Source organism: Sturnira hondurensis, unplaced genomic scaffold (genome assembly GCF_014824575.4).
Source record: "Sturnira hondurensis isolate 20B ecotype Veracruz unplaced genomic scaffold, ASM1482457v3 Scaffold0009182, whole genome shotgun sequence".
NCBI classification, from domain to species: Eukaryota; Metazoa; Chordata; class Mammalia; order Chiroptera; family Phyllostomidae; genus Sturnira; species Sturnira hondurensis.
Window position 1 is genome coordinate 607,365 of NW_028081813.1, and position 21,330 is coordinate 628,694.

General features: G+C 41.0%; 1 protein-coding gene and 1 pseudogene across 5 annotated transcripts in view; one reads left to right on the top strand and one right to left on the bottom strand.

The window, feature by feature from the left end:
• MBTD1 (mbt domain containing 1) overlaps positions 1 to 21,330 on the bottom strand; it is a 74,070-nt gene that overhangs the window by 43,604 nt on the left and 9,136 nt on the right. For 3 of the 5 annotated variants that reach the window (XM_037056884.1, XM_037056886.1, XM_037056885.1), the window contains exons 4-5: positions 15,295 to 15,398; positions 257 to 457 (exon numbers count right to left, since the gene is read on the bottom strand). In XM_037056884.1, coding sequence (XP_036912779.1) covers positions 257 to 410 — 154 coding nt within the window. In that variant the 5' untranslated portion in view covers positions 411 to 457; positions 15,295 to 15,398. Of the gene's footprint in view, positions 1 to 256; positions 464 to 15,294; positions 15,399 to 21,330 lie in introns of all 5 variants that reach the window. The other 2 variants (XM_037056882.1, XM_037056883.1) reach the window with 2 other exon arrangements.
• Positions 19,371 to 20,840, top strand: LOC118994255 (60S ribosomal protein L9-like; annotated as a pseudogene).

Below are 21,330 nucleotides of genomic sequence, written 5' to 3' on the forward strand. Positions count from 1 at the left end.
AAAATAGGGGGAGGGCAAGAGTAGTGTGGGAAATGTAGAAGCTAAAGAACTTATGACACATGGACATGAACTAAAGGGGGGGAATGTGGGTGGGAGGGGGTATGAAGGGTGAGGGGAATGAAGGGGGTGGAAATGGGACAACTGTAATGGCATACTGAATAAAATATATTTAAAAAATATGTACAATAAAAAAACAAAAACCAAAGCTGTAAACAGGTGAAGGCTGTCACTGAATGCTGAGCCCTTTATTACTCACCCATGCCAGATTTGCCATCTGGATATGTGTAGACTTGTCCATTGTTTTTAATAATCGGGAGGTTAGAAGGTAAAGGAGCAACTTCTTCTTCACTCTCCTCGGAGCTGGAGCTGCTACTTGTGTCCTCACTGCAGCTGTCATAGCCGTCAAACATCCCGAACGAGTCTCTCTCTTCTGCTCGGATTGTGAAGAACGTTCAATCTTAAAAGTAGAAGAAATTAATAACACATGACACAGACCTCATACACACCCCCTAAAAGACCTTAGTTCAAATCCTGGTAAATGAGATTTGAAAAATGAAAATCTGGCCCTGAGAAATGTTAATTTTACTTTGTAATGGAAAGCTGAATGTTTGTGTCAAAATGGAGTCCTCCACTTCTGAGGCACAAATTTACTAGCTACGATGTTAGCTAACGAGAATGCCAACAATGATGGTAAGGCACTGACTGAAGCAGATCATCCTGTAACTGTTTCACCATAACCCAGGTGCGCCTCTTCTCTGTAAGAGATCAGATCAGACGATTAAAAAAGACTTGTACTGAAATACACATAACAGATGATTTCTTAATCTGCCTTTCATCTCTAAAGCTGCAAATGTCTAACCAGCCATTTTCAAGTAGTATGCCATGGAATTTTTAAAACATGCAATTCCTGTTTCATCAGAGCACTGACTTCCCTTCAACTGTTCAAGAAAAAAATGACAACAGCCATACCAATGGCTGTCCAGCGAGAATGCCGTAACTTGACCCATATGACAGAGTTGCATCTTATTGGTCATGGTGTGTAATAAGGTCGTGTCTGACTGCTTAAGTCTTGGTACCAGAAATCCTTATATACAAGTGCAGGCACTTGATTTTTAAAAAAGTAATTTTGGAGCAAAAAATGGTAGGTAATTACTTTTTTGTGGAGGGGGGAGAGTAAATCAACAAAAATTATATCTATTTTGTTTTGTCAGATCAGCAAAAAGTATAATGTACTTTTTGGTGTGCTGCAGAATTTAATAATTAATTTACATGTGCCACGAGATGAAAAGGGTTGAAAGTCAGTAATTTAGACTATACTACTTTAGAACATCTAGGAAATATATAGATGCTTTTTTAAAAAATCAGTGCTAAGAGTTCTGAAAGGATTGAGACTTTTAAGTACTAAAGACAATTTTTAGATAGTAGCCATTTCAAAAATTAGAGAAGATAACATTTCTACATATGAAAATCCTGTTTCATTTTTTAAAACATAAACAATGGTTTATAAAAACCCAATTATCTCATGCAAAATATATTTCTTTTTCAAAGAAAAAGCATGAAGACACTGTATCTTCTGCAGTGAATGCTACTCATGTGTTCCTCCAAATATCATTCACTCCAAAAAATCGTTCACTCCAGCCACAAAAATAGCCCCCAAAAGGAATACACCACTACTGAAACCTTTTCTGAAATAAATTCTAAAACTTTAAGCTTGGTAAGAAAATAAAAAAAATATATAACAGAAAAAAATTTTTGAAATAAAAAAATAAAATCAGACCATCATTAAACATGTAGTTAGTTATAAGTATTATCAACAGAAAGATCTTTAGAGTTGGCACCTATCTTCGTTTTTTTTTTTTACTTTTTATCTTAATTGTTGTTCAAGTAGTTTTCTGCCTTTTCCTCCCATCCCAGCTCACTCTCCCCAGCACTCCCCACCTCCCTCCCACTTCCACTCCCCCTAGTTTTTGTCCATGTGTCCTTTCTACTTGTTCTTGCAAACCTTCCAGTTTCCCCCTGAAATGCACCACCCCCTCTCTGGTCACTGTCAGCCTGTTCTCAACTTCAGTGTCTATCGTTATATTTTGCTTGTTTGTTCTGCTGATTAGATTCCTGTTAAAGGTGAGATCATATGGTATTTGTCTTTCACTGCCTGGGTTATTTCCCTTAGCTAATGCTTTCCAGTTCCATCTATGCTGTCACAAAGGGTGGGAGCTCCTTCTTTCTTTCTGCTGCATAGAATTCCATTGTGTAAATGTACCACAGTTTTTGGATCTATTCATTTACTGATGGGCACCTAGGTTGCTCCCAGCATTTGGCTATTGTAAACTGCTGCTATGAACATTGGGGTGCATACCTTCTTTTGGATTGGTGTTTCAGGGTTCTTAGGATATAATCCCAGCAGTGGAGTTGCTGGGTCAAAAGGCAGTTCCATTTTCAGCTTTCTGAGGAAATTCCATACTGTTTTCCATAATGGCTGCCCCAGTCTGCAATCCCACCAACAGTGCACTAGGGTTCCCTTTTCTCCACAACCTCGCTAACTATCCTTTTGCTTTAATTTTTTTTATATCACCTTATATTTCTTGCACAATTTCTTTTCTGGCTAGCTTAAGTTAACAAGACCAATAACAAAGCTGAAATCTGTTGTCTAAACCCTGACAATATAAAACCATCCAAATGCATCTCAGTTTTTTTGAACAAAGTATCATCTTCATTCAAATGAAGATGACACATCTTCAAAGTGTCATCTTCAAGTATTTAGCATTAAACATCTGCACTGAATGGAAAACTGATTTTCACTTGTATGAGGTGTAACTACAAAAGTGACAAAACCAATTTCCCAATCTGAACAATGGATATATTTTATATCCAAGTCAACACTGGCTTTTACACAGTTTCTTGGGAGTCTCTATACATGTTCTAATGATGCCACTATCTCTCTCTCTTTTTTAGTATTCTTCTTCTAGGAAGTCTCATTTAGTCCTAATTAAAACAAAAGCAAACAATATAATATCCTACTTTTTTGTGTGGTCACTTTAGATTATCCCATCTCCAACAGCTTTCCCTAGCCTGATTACCCATTTTATTTAGCAGATTTGGTTCTGAGTAACTTTTCAAGTATTTCTATAAATTAAATCTATCTTCAGAGAATCAATACCTACTACCACTAGGAGATTTCAAAAGGAATAAAGAAGGCGACTGATTGCAAAAGAGAAGCCTAAGAAGATGGTAGGGAACGGGATAGTCATTGTTTAGGTAAAGAATGATGCTAAGAACACAGAATTCTGAAAGACCTAGAGTTAATACTTATTTTTTCCATTTACTAGCTGTGAACTTGGGCAAGTTGCGAGATTACTCCTTATTCATGCAACATTCAACAACTATTTATCAAGTGTTTGTGGGTCTCACAGTGACAGGCTAAAGACAGCAGACAAGATCCGTGGTTCTCACCAAGGCAACAGCCCACTGGCGGGAGAAACCTAAGCAAGGCCATCTGGTGACAGAGTAACTGAGGCGGGGCAGACAACTGAGACGCAGGGGTCAGAAAAGACCATCAGGATAGAAAGGATAGACCATCAGTCATTCAAGCATCTGCTGCTGCCATGTCCTAGGCAAAGGAAAGAGCCAGACAAAGGCTTTCAGAGTGGAACGTATTGGCACAGGGAGAGCCCAGTGTGGTTGGGTCCCTGTGGGAAGAGGTGTGGGAGATGAGCTGAGGGGAGAATGGAGAGGCCGCAGGAGGAGGGCCCTTGAAAGCCACTATGAAATGTTTCTCACAGTCACTGGAATACACACTTAATACACACTGGCTAGAATTCTAATTTCTAATACATTCGTACAGCCTGCCAGCATGCAGAGATGACCTTTTGTGTCTCGTTTTCACACAGGCTTGCCCACTTTACAGCCAGCTTGGCTGGTAGAAATACGTATTTATCGACCCTTAAATGCTGGCACATCTATTTTGACTCTATTTCTCAGAGACTATAAACCTGAAATTTCAGGGAGTCAATGATTATGATTTTGTTTCAATAATTATAGGTTATTAACATTAAAAAAATATTGTGATTAAATACATTTGGGAAATTTTCCTTAGTTCAAACCTTCTTTAAGCCTTTAGTATGCTTATGACCATTACGATAAAGAGAGATATATAGTGTACGGTGCTTCCCCAAGAATCTTCAAAGACTCATGTTCTAGATAAGTGCCCTCTGACCCTTTCAATGCCCCAGCACACACAGGCACCCAGGCTGAGGCCTCTGATTATTCCAAATACTTCAGGAATGAATATCCTGACATACACAAAATCTAGGACACAGTAGTTAAGAAGCTGTATTCCGGCTGGGATACTAATGTTGCTTGATCACTATTTTTCCTTAGATTAGAATACTAGTTAACTATATAAACTGTAATCAACTAACCCTACATGAAACTTACCACTTACTTGCTGTTGGGAGCTTAACAGGAAACTCCTGCATCAAACCAAAACCCCCAAGGGGGCTGCAACTTCGATGAACGTGAGTAGGGGAAAAAATCTGACTGCACGCTAAGGGGACCTAAAGGGAGCCTTTTCGGCCTATGCTCTGGGTACAGTGGGTTCTCTGGGATTATGTACTAACCCCAGAGATTATGTAATAGCCTGCCCTCCTATGTCTGAGGTCATAATTTACCATCCCCTACAGTCAAGAAATCAAAACAGTTCCAGGATACTAGTACCCCTTGATACCTAACAGAAGCAATCCTAAACGACCTCAGAAAATAACCACCTGTAACTCAGGCCTTTTACCATCCCCACAGACTTAGCATATATTCAAATATCAACCACACGATATACAATCCACCATAAGCACGCATCAGCAAAAAGAGATCAGGAATCGTGAAATTAGGCACTGAAACTGCCAGAGACAGAACATAAAATAATCATAGAAGATTAAGAAGTAACAAAAATGATTATTGAAAAATTAGCAAATAAATAAAAAGCAATCTGGCATATTTAAAAAGAACCAAATGTAACTTCTGTAAGTAAAAAAATATAACCATTATATTTTAAAATACCAAAACACCTCAACAGATAAGATAAACAGGAGATTTCAGCAATTAGACGAGGCTGGAAAAAAATTGGGAAATAGAAGGTAAGCATTATGAAAGTACCCAAAACACTGCAAAGAAAAACAGAAACAAGGAACACAAGAGGTTAAAAGAGCATAGAATATAATGACTAATAAATGTCTAATAAGGCCCTGGTTGTTATAGCTCAGTGGATTGGGCACTGGCCTGCGAACCAAAGGGTGCTGGTTGGATTCCTAGTCAGGGCACATGCCTGGGTTGTGGGCCAGGTCCCCAGTAGGGGGTGCTTGAGAGGCAACCACACATTGATGTTTCTCTCTCCCCCTTTCCCTGTCTAAAAATAAGTAAATAAAACCTTTAAAAAATGTCTAATAAGTATTCTCAAAAGAGGGACTTCCGGTCAAGATGGAGGCAGACTTGCAGAAACAGGCAGAGAGAAGGAAAGATGTGGTGTGGTGCAGAGAGGCGGGAGAACGCATGATCCCACATTCACTTATGGTGGATAAAAATCAGGAGTGACGCCTTGGAAAGGAGTGATCCCAGACCCAGGCCAGACCCCACAGTCCAGGGCAGACAAATCCCTGTAACTACTGGCTATAAAAACCAGTGGGGTTTGGGGTGGTGGAAAAAAAACTGATTTTCAAGAGACTCAGCTTAAAGGGCTCACACAGACTTAGAACATATGCAAAACTCACCCACTCTGGGATTCATCACAAGGGCAACAGCCGAAGGGCTCCAGTCGTGTGCGGAAGTGGGTAAAGTAACCAGTGATCGGAAATAGGTGACTGCTGGGAAACTTCCAGAAGCCAGGCAGCAGCACTGTCCCCTCTCTAAGCCCTCCCCCAACAGAGACACAAAGCTGACTGCCCTACCCTGGGGATTACCTAAGGCTCCGCCCCACACAATTTATAGGTGCCTTTTCCTCAACAGGCCATGCTACTAAAACGGAGTCAAAGCAGCTCTAATACACAAAAACAAAAAACAGGGAGGGTGCCAAATTGAGAAGACAAATAAATCCGCCCAAATGAAAACAGAACAAAACCCCAGAAAAAGAACTACCCGAAACAGAGATAACCAACCCATCAGATGCAGAGTTCAAAATACTGAAGATCAGTATGCTCAAAGAACTCGTTGAGTAAAACAAAATTAAAAAGACCCAGGAAGAAATGAAGGTTACACTAAAGCGAACCATCACTGATAGGGATGAAGCTGGGATTCACATCAACAATCTGGAACATAAGGAAGAAATAAGCATTCAACCAGAACAGCAGGAAGAAAAAAGAACCAACCAAAGAGGACACTATAAGGACCCTCTGGGACATCTCCAAATGTACCAACAACCGATTCATAAGGATGCCAGAAGGAGAAGAGGAAGAGCAAGAAATTGACAACTTATTTAAAAACATATGGAGAAAAAATACCTCCCTAATCTGGTGAAGGAAGCAGACATACAAATTCAGGAAGCAGAGTCCCAAACAATTTGGACCCAAAGAGGACCACACCAAGACACATAATTAAAATCGCAAAGGTTAAAGATAAAAGCAGATAGTTATCTACAAAGGAGTTCCCATAAGATTGACAACTGATTTCTCAAAAGAAACTTTGTAAGTAAGAAAGGACTAGCAAGAAGTGTTCAAAGTGATGAAAAGCAAGGACCTAAGAGCAAGATTACTCTATCCAGCAAAGCTGTCATTTAGAATGGACGGGCAGATAAAGGGCTTCCCAGAGAAGTTAAGCTAAAGGAGTTCGTCATCAACAAGCCATTATTACATGAAATGTTAAATGGACCTCTTCAAGAAAATGAAGATCAAAACTGAATATTAAAATGGCAACAAATTCACAACCATCAACAACTGAATCTACTTCCGCCAAGATGGAGGCATAGGTGGAAACACTGTGCCTTCTCCGACAACCAAGTTTGAATACAACAGAGGTTTGGAGAACAAAGGAACAGCCAAAGGACAGAAAACTGATATACGGAAGTCCAACTACATCTAACCGTTCAACGGGGACGATAAGAGGGGCGGAGCCAGCAGCGAGCAGGGTCGGGCAGGACAGATCCCCCGACCTAGGCGCGCAAGTGGCCCGGACCCAGTCAGGGTGCGGGGCAGACTGACCGCGGTTGCACATTCGTGCACAGTGAGACGGACCACGCAGGCCCAGGGAGGCGAGGGCTGACGGCGGTGGCACACTCGAGTGCAGTGGGAGGAAACGCGTGGGCCCGGTGATGGTGGCAGCTGCAGTACTGGTGGGGGCCGTAGCGGCAGGCGGCAGGTGGCAGACAGGACGCCACTGCTCCTCGTTGACCCTGCCCCCACATACAGCGTCACAACCCAGCGACTGAGTTGCCCCGCCCTGGTGAACACCTTAGGGCTCCGATCCGGCTACTTAACAGGCACGAACAGCCCAAAAGATGGCACAAGAAGAACTCAAAGTCCCAGAGCCCATAACTCTCAGCGACCGAGAAATTGCCAGCCTCTCAGAAGCACAATTCAAGACACTGTTTATCAGGATGCTAACAGAACTGGTTGATTATAGTCACAAATTAGAGGAACATATGAAGGCTAAACTAATTGAAATGAAGGGAGATGTCCAGGAAACCAACAGCGATGGAAAGGAAACTGGGACTCAAATCAATGGAATGGACCAGAAGGAAGAACGAAACATCCCACCAAAAAGGAATGAAGAAATGAGAATTCAAAAAAATGAGGAGAGGCTTAGGAACTTCCAGGACATCTTTAAACGTTCCAACATCCGGATTATCGGGGTACCAGAAGGGGGAAAGAAACAGCCACGAGTGGAAAACGTATTTGAACAAATAATAAAGGAGAACTTCCCCAGTCTGGAAAAGGAAATAGACTTCCGGGAAATCCAGGAAGCTCAGAGAGTCCCAAAGAAGTTGGACCCAAGAAGGAACACACCAAGGCACATCATAATTACATTAGCCAAGACTAAAATGAAGGAGAGAATCCTAGAAGCAGCAAGAGATAAGGGGACAGTCACCTACAAAGGAGTACCCATCAGACTGTCAGCGGATTTCTCAAAAGAGACCTTACAGGCAAGAAGGGGCTGGAAAGAAGTATTCCAAGTCATGAAATCCAAAGACCTACAGCCAAGATTGCTTTATCCAGCAAAACTTTCATTTAGAATGGAAGGACAGATAAAGTGCTTCTCAGATAAGGTCAAGTTCAAGGAGTTCATCATCACCAAGCCCTTATTATATGAAATGCTAAAGGGACTTATATAAGAAAAAGAAGATGAAAAATATGAACAGTGAAAGGACAGCAAACACACAGTTATTAACAACCACACCTAAAACAAAAGCAAACCAAGAGGACAGCTAGATCAGGAGTGGAACCATAGAAATGAAGAACACATGGAGGGTTAGCAACAGGGGAGTGGGAGGAGGAGAAGGGGGGAGAAGGTACAGAAAATAGCATAGACGGTAGGTAGAAAATAGATAGGGGGAGGGCAAGAATAGTGGGGGAAATATAGAATCTAAAGAACTTGAGACACATGGTTATAAACTAAGGGGGGGGGAATGGTGGGGGAGGGAGTGTGTGGGTGGAGGGGAATGAAGGGGGGGAATAGAACTGTAATGGTATAATCAATAAAATATATTTAAAAAACCAACTGAATCTAAAAAAAACAAACTAAGCAAACTGGCAGAACAGGAACAGAATCACAGATATGGAGATGATTTGGAGGGTTATCAGCTGGGAGGGGGAAGGGGGAGAATGGGGGGAAAACATAGGGATTTAGAAGCATAATTGGGTAGGTACAGAATAAACAGGGGGTGTTAAGAACAGTATAGGAGATGGAGAAGCCAAATAACTTTCATGCATGATCCAAGGACATGAGCTAAAGGGACGAGGGCTGCTGGAGGGAAGGTGGTCTCAAGAGGAGGGGCACAAAGAGGGAAAAATTGGGACAACTTTAGTAGCATAATCAATGAAATATATTAAAAAAAGAATTCTCAAGGAGAGCATAAGGAGAATGGAAAAAGGTAAGGCTGAATGAGATACTGGCTGAAAATTTTGCAGAAATAATGAAGGAACAATTTACAGATAAAACTACAATATATATAAAGCACAATGAAAGGATACCCACATTTCAACAGATCATACTACAATCGCAGAAATTAGAGATTTAAAAGTAACCTATCACCACAGTGAATCTCACTGGTCAACATGTCCAACTCAGGCTCCTGCAGTCCACACAGCTCCTTGGTAACTAACCATTAACTAAGGTCAGATAGGCAAGGACCACCAATCATTTGAGAAAGGCCTTTAAGGATGTGAGAGACCAAAATAAATATTCAGGAAAAGAAGAAATCTAAAGGATTCTGTTTGGCTGGGAGTAAAACTTCAAAAAATGAATTTAATTCATCAGAGACAGAAGAATGGGATACTGTTAGTGATCAGTGAACAAAGTAGATCTTGCAATTTAAGAATAGAGGAGGCAAAATAATACATTCAATAAATGGATAGTAAAATCAAGAAGAAATTGTTCAAAAAAGCAAGTATGTGCGTATACATGAGACAAAAGCTACACAATAAAAAAGACAGAATTAAATTCAGAAGATCCAAAATCCAAAGAATAGAGATACTAAAGAAAGACAAATGGTGATAAAGTTACTTAAAGGAACAACAACAACAAAAACATCAGGATCAAGAGAGTTTCGATACTGAGACTATGCAAATCCAGCTTGATGACTTAAAATCTACACCAAGGTACATCATAATAAAAATTACAGAACTCTGACATTAAAGATACTAAAAAAGAGAATGAAACTGGGAAATCAGTGGGCTTCTCAATGGTGAGATTAAGAAAAGTAGTGTCTTTAAACTTCTAAAGGAAAAAAATATCTTAATGGAAGATTTATATTCAAAGCTCCAAGTGAAAATCAATGAAATAAAAAAAAAGAAATGAAAGCAAACACTGGTTAAGATTGATAAATCTCAAATCAGAGAATAAAAGAGACACAAATTTTCCATTATTGTGAATACTTCCACACAGCTTTCCTAAAATAAAATTTCATTATGTATTCGAGGCTTTCACACGATTAGATTCAGGCTGTACATCCCCAGTTGAAATACTATACAACTGATGCTCTTTCTCAGGTAGCAAAGCTAGATTACCTGATGCTTATCTGCCTCTTATTGGTGATGTCAAGTTTAAAGACCCAAGTCTAGGTGTGAGCTGGCTCTCCTTCCCATTTTCCCTCTTTTAATAAGGAATCTATGGGGAGACATTTAAAGACTATGCAAATATTTGGATAAAAAATTCCACCCCAGTTTTTTGTATATGAAGATTCTTGCCCCATCTTTACGATTTTCCAATCCAATTCCTTCCACATTTATCAATTGGCACCCTTGTGTCAGAAATATACTTCCTTTTCCTATATGGATACCAATTCACTAATTGCAATGTTTCAGCGGCTTGTAATTCATCACTGCCCTGAATTACTCGAGGGGACAAATTGTCCCAAATTTGGCCAGTGAGAGCCCCTTCGAGCTGACTGTGTCAGCTCGACATGGTCCTGTCATTTTTTTAAAAAAAATTTCTTACAACTTCCGGCCAAGATGGAGGCATAGGTGGAAACACTGTGCCCCCTCCCACAACTAAATTTAAAGACAGTGAAGTTTTAGAAACAAAAACACAGCCAAAACAGTGAAAATTAAAGTGTACGGAAGTCCGACAACAAACCACTCAACCAGACCAATAAGAAGGGTGGAGTCAGCGGCGGAGTGGGGTCGGGCTGGAAAGATCCTTTGGTCCCACCGACCCAGGAGCAGAGGCGGAGGCAGTTGGTGGATCCCAGGCGTGGGGTGGCGACTGGCAGATCCAGTGAGGGCACAGGGTGGCTGGCTGACTGCGGTCACACATTCACGTGCAGATAAACCAAGCAAAGGAGTGAACAGTGAGACAGACTGATCAGGCGAAGGCCCTAGCAACGGGAATTAGAGCCTGAAAGCACCAACTGGAAAGACTTTCTCGGGGTCAGGGGCCAGGAGAGGCTCCCAGGCCCACAGAGGTTTGTTGGAGAGACCCACAGGGTGGTGGAAAGTACACTGACCTGCACACCCAGGAACCAGCACCAGAGGGGCCCAATTTCCTTGTGGGAAGCCGCAGAGAAAACAAAAATCTGAGAGAGAGTAGAACGCCACTTTCTCCCCTCTCTGACCCCGCCCCCACACACAGCATCACAACCCAGCGACTGAGTTGCCCCGCCCTGGTGAACGCCTAGGGCTCCGCTCCTCATACGTAACAGGTGTGAACAGACCAAAACACCATGGCTCAAGAACTCAAAGCCCCAGAACCAATAACTCTAAACAACCAAGAAATAGCGAACCTCTCAGATGCACAGTTCCAATCACTGGTGATCAGGATGCTCACAGAATTAGTTGATTTTAGTCACAAATTAGAGAAACATATGAAGGCTAAACTGATTGAAATGAAGGTAAATGCACAGGAAACCAATAGTGATGGAAAGGAAACTGGGACTCAAATCAAGGGAGTAGACCAGAAGGAAGAAACAACCAAACAGAAAAGAATGAAGAAATGAGAATTCAAAAAAATGAGGAGAGGCTTAGGAACCTCCAGGACATCTTTAAACGTTCCAACATCTGAATTATAGGGGTACCAGAAGGGGAAGAGGAACAGCCACGAGTGGGAAACTTATTTGAACAAATAATAAAGGAGAACTTCCCCAGTCTGGCAAAGGAAGTAAGACTTCTGGGAAGTCCGGGAAGCTCACAGAGTCCCAAAGAAGTTCCACCCAAGAAGGAACACACCAAGGCACATCATAATTACATTAGCCAAGACTAAAATGAAGGAGAGAATTCTAGAAGCAGCAAGAGATAAGGGGACAGTCACCTACAAAGGAGTGCCCATCAGACTGCCAGCGGATTTCTCAACAGAGACCTTACAGGCAAGAAGGGGCTGGAAAGAAGTATTCCAAGTCATGAAATCCAAAGACCTACAGCCAAGATTGCTCTATCCAGCAAAGCTTTCATTTAGAATGGAAGGACAGATAAAGTGCTTCTCAGATAAGGTCAAGTTCAAGGAGTTCATCATCACCAAGCCCTTATTATATGAAATGCTAAAGGGACTTATATAAGAAAAAGAAGATGAAAAATATGAACAGTGAAAGGACAGCAAACACACAGTTATTAACAACCACACCTAAAACAAAAGCAAACCAAGAGAACAGCTAGATCGGGAGTGGAACCATAGAAATGGAGATCACATGGAAGGTTAGCAACAGTGGAGTCGGAGGAGAAGAAGTGGGGAGAAGGTACAGAGAATAAGTAGCATAGATAGTAGATAAAAATAGACAGGGGAGGGCAGGAATACTATGGGAAATACAGAATCTAAAGAACTTGTGACAAATGGACATGAACAAAAGGGGTGAATGGTGGGGGAGGGGTGTGCAGGGTGGCGGGGAGTGAACGGGGAATAGGACAACTGTAATGGCATAACCAATAAATTAAAAATAAAAAATAAATAAAAAATTAAAAAAAATTCTTCCTTTCTGATATAACATGATAGTTCAGGCTTATCTTATATTCATCTTCCTATTCCAGCCCTGGAACCAACCATTTCTCCCAAGACACCTGCTTTCTTTTAGTGGGGAACGGTATTAGAAACAAAAGTCTAGCCCTGGCTAGATGGCTCAACTGGCTAAAGCATCCTTCTGATACGCCAAGGTTGTGGGCTCGATTCCTGGTCAGGGCACATACAAGAATCAACTAATGAAGGCATAAATAAAAGGAGAAACAAATTAATGTTTATCCCCTCCCTTTCCTCCCTGCCAAAAGGATCTAGTTGCTGTGTGTGTCAAATTTATTCAGAGATGTGCAAAATAGCTACATGATTTTTTCAATCTCCTCTGTGCTATTTTCTCCTTGTCATTTATTTTTGTATATTCGTTCTTTTCTCCCTTGATTAAAGTAGCCAGTGATATAGTTTATGAATGTTCCTCATTGAATCATTTTGATTGTTTTCCTGTTGACTCATTAATCTTATTTCCTTTGTGTTTTCCTTTCTTAGTAGGAACTTATTTTCATTTTTTATTATGTTAAAGTAACCAGATTTGGTTCAAGATGAAGCTGATCATGATAAACCACACATCAGCAAACCCAAACTTTGTAACTAAATTTCTAATCTCCAGTCTCTTAGAAAAGGCAGGCCAAGGTCAACCTATCAGCACTTACCTGCTCAGCAGAAGTTACTTGATCCAGCTCTAAGAGTTCTCTTTGTTCTATTAAGGGACGTAACACCTGCTTTAACCAATCAGCAAATGCCCAATTTAACTTCCTTGTCCCTGGCTCACTTTGGTCTAAAAAAATCTATCTTTGGAGCTCTTTTCTGAGAGACTGACTGGATGCTAAGCAATTTATAATTTATTAATTGCTGAATAAAGCCAGTAAGATCTCTAAAATTTACTCTTAAATTTTGTTGTTTAAAATTCAACAGGTGTTTAAGACTATAAATTTCCCACTGCTTTTAATGTATTCCACAGGTGTAAAACACAGTATTTCATTACCGCTTTTGAGAAACCCTGTAATTTGTTAGTATTCCCCTTTAACGCCAAAGTTAAGCTTTTCTTTTTTTAAATTATGGCATAATATTTAATACATTGTCAAGATGCAGAACTTTTGTCACTTTAAGAAAGCTACCTCATGACCTTTTCCAGTCTATCCCTCTCCTCTCCTGAGAAGAGTTCAAGCACCATGGGTTAAATTTTGTGCATGTTTTGTTAACATTTAAGGTTCTACATATATGGGATAAAATTGTATTGACATTTTTATAGGTAATTTTACTCAGCATAGTTTTTGAGATTTATTCGTTACTGCATGTGTAAACAGTTTTTATTGCTGAGTAATATTATAGTTTATTAAGATATATTTATCCAACTCTCCACTTGGATTTGACTACAATGAAGTTGCTAACCTTCATTCTGGTACATATGTGTTCTTTTAATGTTGCTGATAGGCTTTTGGAAACTGGGGCTTTACGTGAAACTAAGTATAAGAAAACCAATGTTACCACAGGTTCATTGATATAAATAGGATTCAAATTCCTGTGGCTCATTTCCGGTCACAAAAACATCACCAAACTTCTGAAGACTCAAAACAATGCTAATAATTAACATTGAAATAAATGTGAGCCAAACATACATTGATGAGATTAACTCATTTCCAACCCACTATTCTAGTTCTGGGTGGAGTGTCTGCAGTCCACCCTGGCAGCTGCCGTGCACAGGGCGGGAACCAAGTGCACACAGGCCGCCCTTCCACTGCGGGGCACTTCACACTCCCTCTGCGGCTATGTAGACATGCCAATCCATCGGGCGCGGTGCCAACTCCACAGGGAGTCAGTGGTTTTCCTCATCAATGGCACAAAACAATGTTGAACAAAACACTGTCATTCCAGGATCTGCTGCTGTACAAGGGTTTCTAAATGACGAAGGTTTCTATATTTCAAGGTCTAAGTGCCCTTCTGCTTTCTGTATGGGACCCACTGATATTTTCCTAATACATGAAGAGTTTTTTGGAATACTGTTTGAAAGAAAGTATTTTCTCTATTATTATAGGATGGTGATGGATATACTTGACCATCTGCCTTCTGAAATTTAGATCTTGCACCCGAATTTTTGGTCCACTACACCTATGTTGTGCTGTTCAAGTCTTCTATTTTTAGTGTTTCCATTTTATTATTGCACTTTTTAGTTTCTGCTTTATACAAGATTGTCGCTGATTCATTTGGTGTATATTTGTGACTAGCACCACCGTTGAGAAGTGTGGTGTTTAGCATTACAAACTGTCCTCCTCCGCCTTGTTCAGTGCTTTGGGTTTTACTTGCACTTCTGGTTATCAGCATCACCACTGCTGCTTTCTGTTCTACCTGCCTGGCATTAACTTGTCCATCTCTCTTAGTTTTAAGAACCTTTATACATAATCAAGTTGAGTTTTGATTTCTGAGCCCTTTTGAAAAATTTTTTAATTGGTGAGACAATCCTGACTGATAGGACCACCATGTTTGATTTCAATGGTCCTATTATTTAGTTGTAATCTGGTTCCAGACCAACACAGTAACACAAATACTGCACAGAAGCGAGTCACATAAATTTTTTGATTTCCCAGTATCTGTAGGTTTTGTTTAAACTATACTGTAGTCTATTAAGTGTATAATAGCATTACATCTGAAACACAATGTACATACCTTAAATATAGACACTTTATTGCTAAACAATGTTAAGCATCGTCTGAGCCGTCAGTGAGTGGTAACCTTTTAGCCGGTGGGAGGTCTTGTCTCAGTGTTGATGGCTGTTGAGAGATCAGGGGGTGGTTGCTGAAGGCAGTGGTGGCCGTGGCAATTTCTTCATTTTTTAAAAATGTATTTTATTGATGCTATTACAGTTGTCCTGATTTGGACCCCCTTTGCTCCCCTCCACCCAGCACAGCACCCCCCCAATTCAGGTAATCCCCCCACCCTTGTTCATGTTCACAGGTCACGAGTGTAAGTTCTTTGGCCACTCCCTTTCCTACACTGTACTTTACATCCCGAGGCTGTTCAGTAACCACCTATTTAGTACTTTTTAGTCCCCTGACTTCTTCACCCATTCTCCCACAGCAACCCCTCCCCCATGTTTATCTTCATTCTTTGGCATTGTACTATGTGTCTTGGTGTGGGCCTCTTTGCGTCCATCTTGTTTGGGACTCTGTACTTCCTGGACTTGCATGTCTATTTCCTTCACCAAATTAGGGAAGTTTTCTTTCATTACTTTTGCAAATAGATTTCCAGTTTCTTGCTCTTCTTCCGGCATCCCTATGAAGCAAATTGCTAAACTGAAGTTGGATTGTTTAAAGTTGCCCCACATCCTGCTTACACAATCCTTGTTTTTTTTTGGATTCCCTTTTCTTGTTCTGATTGGTTGTTTTTTGCATTCTTATGTTCCAAATCATTGATTTCATTCTTGGCTTCATCCATTCTTTGTTTCCCTGTAAAATGTTCTTTATTTTAATTAGCGTATTTTTCATGCTGCTGAGGTCCTAAGTTCCTTGAGCATCCTTATAAAGTGTTTTGAGCTCTGCATCTGACAGATTGCTCATCTCCCTTTCACTTAGCTTTTTTTCCTAGTTTCGTCATTTGGTTTTTCTTTGTCTCCTAGTTTTGGCAACCTCTGTTTGTTTCTATGTATCAGGTAGAGTTGCTTTGACTTTGTTTCTTGGTAGTGTCGCCTAATGTAGTGGTTGTCCTGTAGGGTCCAGTGGCACAACCTCCCCTATCACTCAAGCTGGGAAGTCAAGGTGTGCCCTTTGTGTGGGCTGAGTACACCCTCCTCTTGTAGTTGAGCTTTGGTTGCTCTTGGCAGATCATGGGAGGGACTTGGCCAGGTCATTCAGCTGTAAGGACTGGCTGTGACCACCGACTACCAACCTCTGCTCTCTGTGGAGGATCAGTTGTGCAGTAGGAGGCTGGTGGTGCTTCCATGTGGTCTTTAGCTGTCCAATCGGTGCACTGGCCCTGGGGATTCCCCGGGTGGGGCAGACCAAGTTCAGCCCTCACCTATGTTTTGCCTGGGGCCACCCTGAGTTACAAAGCAATCTGAGATGGCTGGTACTTGCGCTAGGCTTTGAGATGCCTAGGTGAAGCCAAGCTGTGAATTTAGGCTGGCTATTGCTAGGGAGGAGTTGGAGGCAGCTCTTCACTGAGGCCACCTGTTACTTGTTTGTTCATATGCAAAAGCAGCTTCGGTGGGCCTGCTAAGTTGGGTGGGGCAGGGTCTCTGGGGGTCTCCAAGGCAGGTCAAACTGTTGGCCAGATTGATGGAACCTTAAACACTGGCTCTGTGGGAGTAAGGACCAGAAAACAGACAATGGTTCTGCTTGCCTTAATGAGAAACACCTCAGCCTCCCTCTGCACACCTGCCTGGCTCTGGATCCCAGAGGGAGTGAGTCTGAGTAGGTGAGTCTGTGTGTGGGTTCCTTAAGAAGAACTAATTTGGGCTCCAGCAGTTTCTCCCATCAACTTAATCCCTGCTGGTGTTTGCAGCTAGAAGTTGTGGGGACTTATCTTCCAGGCACTGGAACCCTGGGCTGGGTGGCCTGGTGTGGGGCTGGAACTCCTCACTCCTGAGATATTCCTCCTGAAGTTTATCTACCCCACATGGAGGTGGGACCAGCCTATTCTGCATCTGTGCCCCTCCTACCAGTCTGGATGGATGTGGTTTCTTTAATTCCATAGTTGTGAGGCTTCCATTCAACTCGATTTCTGACAGTTCTGAGTGATAGTTGTTCGACATTTTAATTGTAATTCTGTGGTGGTGCGAAGAAGTGAGTCATGTCTGCCTATGCTGCCATGTTGACCGGAGTCTTTGTGGCAATTTCTTAAAATAAGACAATGATGAAGTTGCTACATCCATTGACTCTTACCTTCATGGACATTCTCTGTAGTGTACAATGCTGTTTGATAGCATTTACACACAGAATGTCTGAAAATTGGAGTCAGTTCTCTCAAACCTTACTGCTTTTCATTAAGTTCAAGCAATATTCTAAATCCTTTAGTCATTTCAACACTGATATTCTATTACAATTGCACCCCCCCCAACCCAACAGGTGCTCCTCCCAGTCAATCCCCACACCACTGTCGTGTCCTAACTAGTGTTCTAACTAGTGTTCATGTGTTCTAACTAGTCCTTTCCCCTTCTTTCCACCATTATCCCCTGTCCTCCTCCCCTCTGACCACTGTCAGTCTGTTCCATGTTTCCATGTCTCTGCTTCTATTTTGCTTGCTACTTTATTTTGTTCATCAGATCCCTCTTATAAGCAAGACCACATGGTATCTGTTTTTTTCACCAACTGGCTTATTTCACTTAGCACAATAGTCTCCACTTTCATCCATGCTGTCATAAAAGGTAGGCATTTCTTCTTTCTTTGTGCTACATAGTGTTCTATTGTGTAAATGTACCACAATTTTTTGATCCAGTCATCTACTGATAGGCACTTAGGCTGTTTCTAGCACTTGGCTATTGTAAATAGTGCTGCTATGAACACTGGGCTGCATAAGTTCTTCTGAATCAGTTTCAGGATTCTTAGGGCATATTCTCAGCAGTGGAATCAATGGGTCAAAAGGCAGTTCCATTTTTTAAATTTCTTTTAGGAGATTCCATACTGTTTTCCACAGTGGCTGCACCAGTAGGCAATCCCACCAACAGTGCACAAGGGTTCCCTTTTCTCCACATCTTCTCCAACATTTATTGTTTGTTGATTTGTTAGTGATGGCCATTCTGACAGGTGTGAGGTGGTATCTCATTGTGGTTTTAACTTGCATCTCTCTGTGACTGTTGAGCATTTTTTCATATGTCTATAGGCCCTCTGTATGCCTTCCTTGGAGAAGTGTCTATTCAGGTCCCAACCTGTGGCAACTATAACCTTATGAAATGTATTTTTAAATAATAAGCCTTGAATGTCAAAATTATTCCTTGATTCATGGGCTACAGAATAGACGGTGTGTTAGGCATGAAAACATTAACCTTGCAGTACATTTCCACCACAGCTCTTGGGTAACCAGGTGCACTGCCAACAAGCAGTAACATTTTGGAAGGAATCTTTTTTTTTCTGAGCAGTAAGTCTCAACAGTAGGTTTAAAATGCTCCGTAAACCATGTTGTTAACAGATGTGGTGTCACCCACGCTTTGTTGTTCCATTTGCAGAGCAGAGATCGAATGGATTTAGCATAACCCTAAGGGACCTATGACTTAGAAAATGGTAAATGAGCACTGGCTCCGACCTGAAGTCTCCAGCTGCATTAGTCCCTAATGAGAGAGGCAACCTGTCCTTTGAAGTTAGGCATTGAGTTGTATTAGGTTTGCGGTCTTGTATGGGCATGGTTCCTGGTATCCCAAAACAATGGTAATTGTTTTGATAATAACAATGTCAAAGATAACTGATCACAGATTATCACAGCAAATAATGGAAAAGTTTGAAATATTGAGAGAATTACCAAAATGTGACAGAGACACAAAATAAGCAAATGCTATTGGAAAAATGGCACCAATAAACTTGCTCAGTGCAGGATTGCTACAAACCTTCAACTTGTAAAAACAATGTAGTTATTTGTGAAGCCCAAAAAAACAAAGTGCAAGAAAACGAGGTATACCTGTACCTTTTAGAGTATACCAGGTATATTTTTGTTACCTAACCTCTTCTTTCAGTTTCAGATAATATCCCCTGCATCACTCCTAATACCTAACCTATACTCATTAATTTTACTCTAGTTTTTCCTCTTCTTTCCCTTTCCCCTCAGCTAAAATTTAGCTGCATTCTTTGTCAAGAACATGTAACGTTTAGGCACTATTCTTCTACTTATGCCCCTACTCTTGATTTTAACTTTAGCTCAAAAAGATAAATGGAACTTTTTTTCCCCCTCCATCTACTATGAGAATGAAGACCATTCTCAGCAGACTGTCAACATTCCAGAAAATGTCAACACTACTCTGAAGGCATGCACAGCTATTGTGAAGGGCCCCAGAGGCAGCCTGTGGAGGGACCTCAATCACATCGATGTAGAACTCAGTCTCCTTGGGGGGAAAAAAGAAGAGGCCTTGGGTTGACGAATGGAGGGAAATAGAAAGAAATTGGCTACCTCCCACACTCTCTGCAGTCATGTACCCAACACAATCAAGGGTGTTATGGTGGTCTTCAGCTACAAGCTGAAGTCTATGTACACTCAATTCCCCATCAACACGGATATTCAGAATGGTTCTCTTGTTGAAATTCAAAATTTCTTGAGCAAAGAAATACATCTGCAGAGTTCCCGTGAGGTCTGGTGTTGTTTGGTTAGTATCTCAAGCCCAGAAAGATGAGTTAATCCTTGAAGGAAATGACGCTGAACTTGTATAAAATTTAGCTGCTTTGATTCAACAAGCTAAGAGTTAAAAAAAAAAGGATATCAGAAAATTTGGGGGATGGTATCTACTTCTGAAAACGGAACAGTTCAGCAGGCTGATGAGAAAGATCAAAGTGGTCCAGCTACCGAAACAGCATGATGCCACGATTCCTCACATTTATTTGGAAATGAATGAAATATTCTCCATTGCAGTCTTCTTGCAGATTTCCTAAACATCTCTACCTGTTCAAGCTCAGCCCTTATTAAGGGCTAGTGAGTACAACAGTCCGAGTTCTTGGCACACTCAAGATTGTTTTCCTGCAATCTTGACACCTGATGACCATTTGACTGAACATAAAATCATTGGTTAGCACTTCCTTTCCTCATGCTGCTCTACTGTTGTCTTGTTTTGTTTGTTGCTGTTGAGAAATCTGGTAGCAACCTAACTGCCCTTGTAAAGCACTTGATCTTTTCACCTGGAATCTCTGGGAATTTGTATCTTTAAATATTTATTAGGAAATAACCTAGATCCTGGTATGAACGTTCGATGTACGGATTTAGATCTTTTATTTCCAGAGTTTTCTTGGATGATAGTTTTAAATATTGTAATTTTTCCCCCTTGAGGTACAGCAATTATGCGCATTATACTTTTTTGGGTCCACCTTCCATTTACACTGCCACGTTAAAAAAATAAATTTCTCCCTGGTTGGTGTGGCTCAGTAGGTTGAGCACTAGCCTGTGAACAAAGGGTTGCTGGTTGATTCCCAGGGCACATGCCTGGGTTGCGGGCTGGGTCCCTGATTAGGGGTGCACGAGGGGCAGCCACACAGACTTTTCTCTCCCTCCTTTTCCCTCCCGTTCTCTAAAAATAAATAAAATCTTTAAAAAAAGAATTTAAAAAATCTCATTTTCTGGATTTCCCTGCTTTCCTTCAATGTTTATTTTATTCATATTTGAATCTACCATTTGGTGGGAACCTTATAATTTACTCTTATTCCCGGTATTCCTTTGTCTCACTCGTCTTTTTTTCTCTAACTGTATTTCTTCCTGTTTTTGTTCCTTTCCATGCTAGTTTTATATTTCTGACTCAAGGTTCTTTTTCCCCCTCCCATCAGCTTAAATGCTTTGATCCACACTGTTCTTTTTCCTCTTACAGTTCTCTATGGATAGGGTCCATTCTTTCTCTTTCAACTCATTTCATGGTTAGAGTTCCTAGTTCATGAATATATTTTAAAGTTTGCTTTCTCCTTTTCCCGAAGCATTGTTCATTTTTTCCCCTCTTCTTTCTCTTCACTGCCATTTCTCCAAGTCTCCAGGTCTTCACCCCTTCCCTGTGAAACAGTGCTTGTAATTTAAGGCTACCAATTC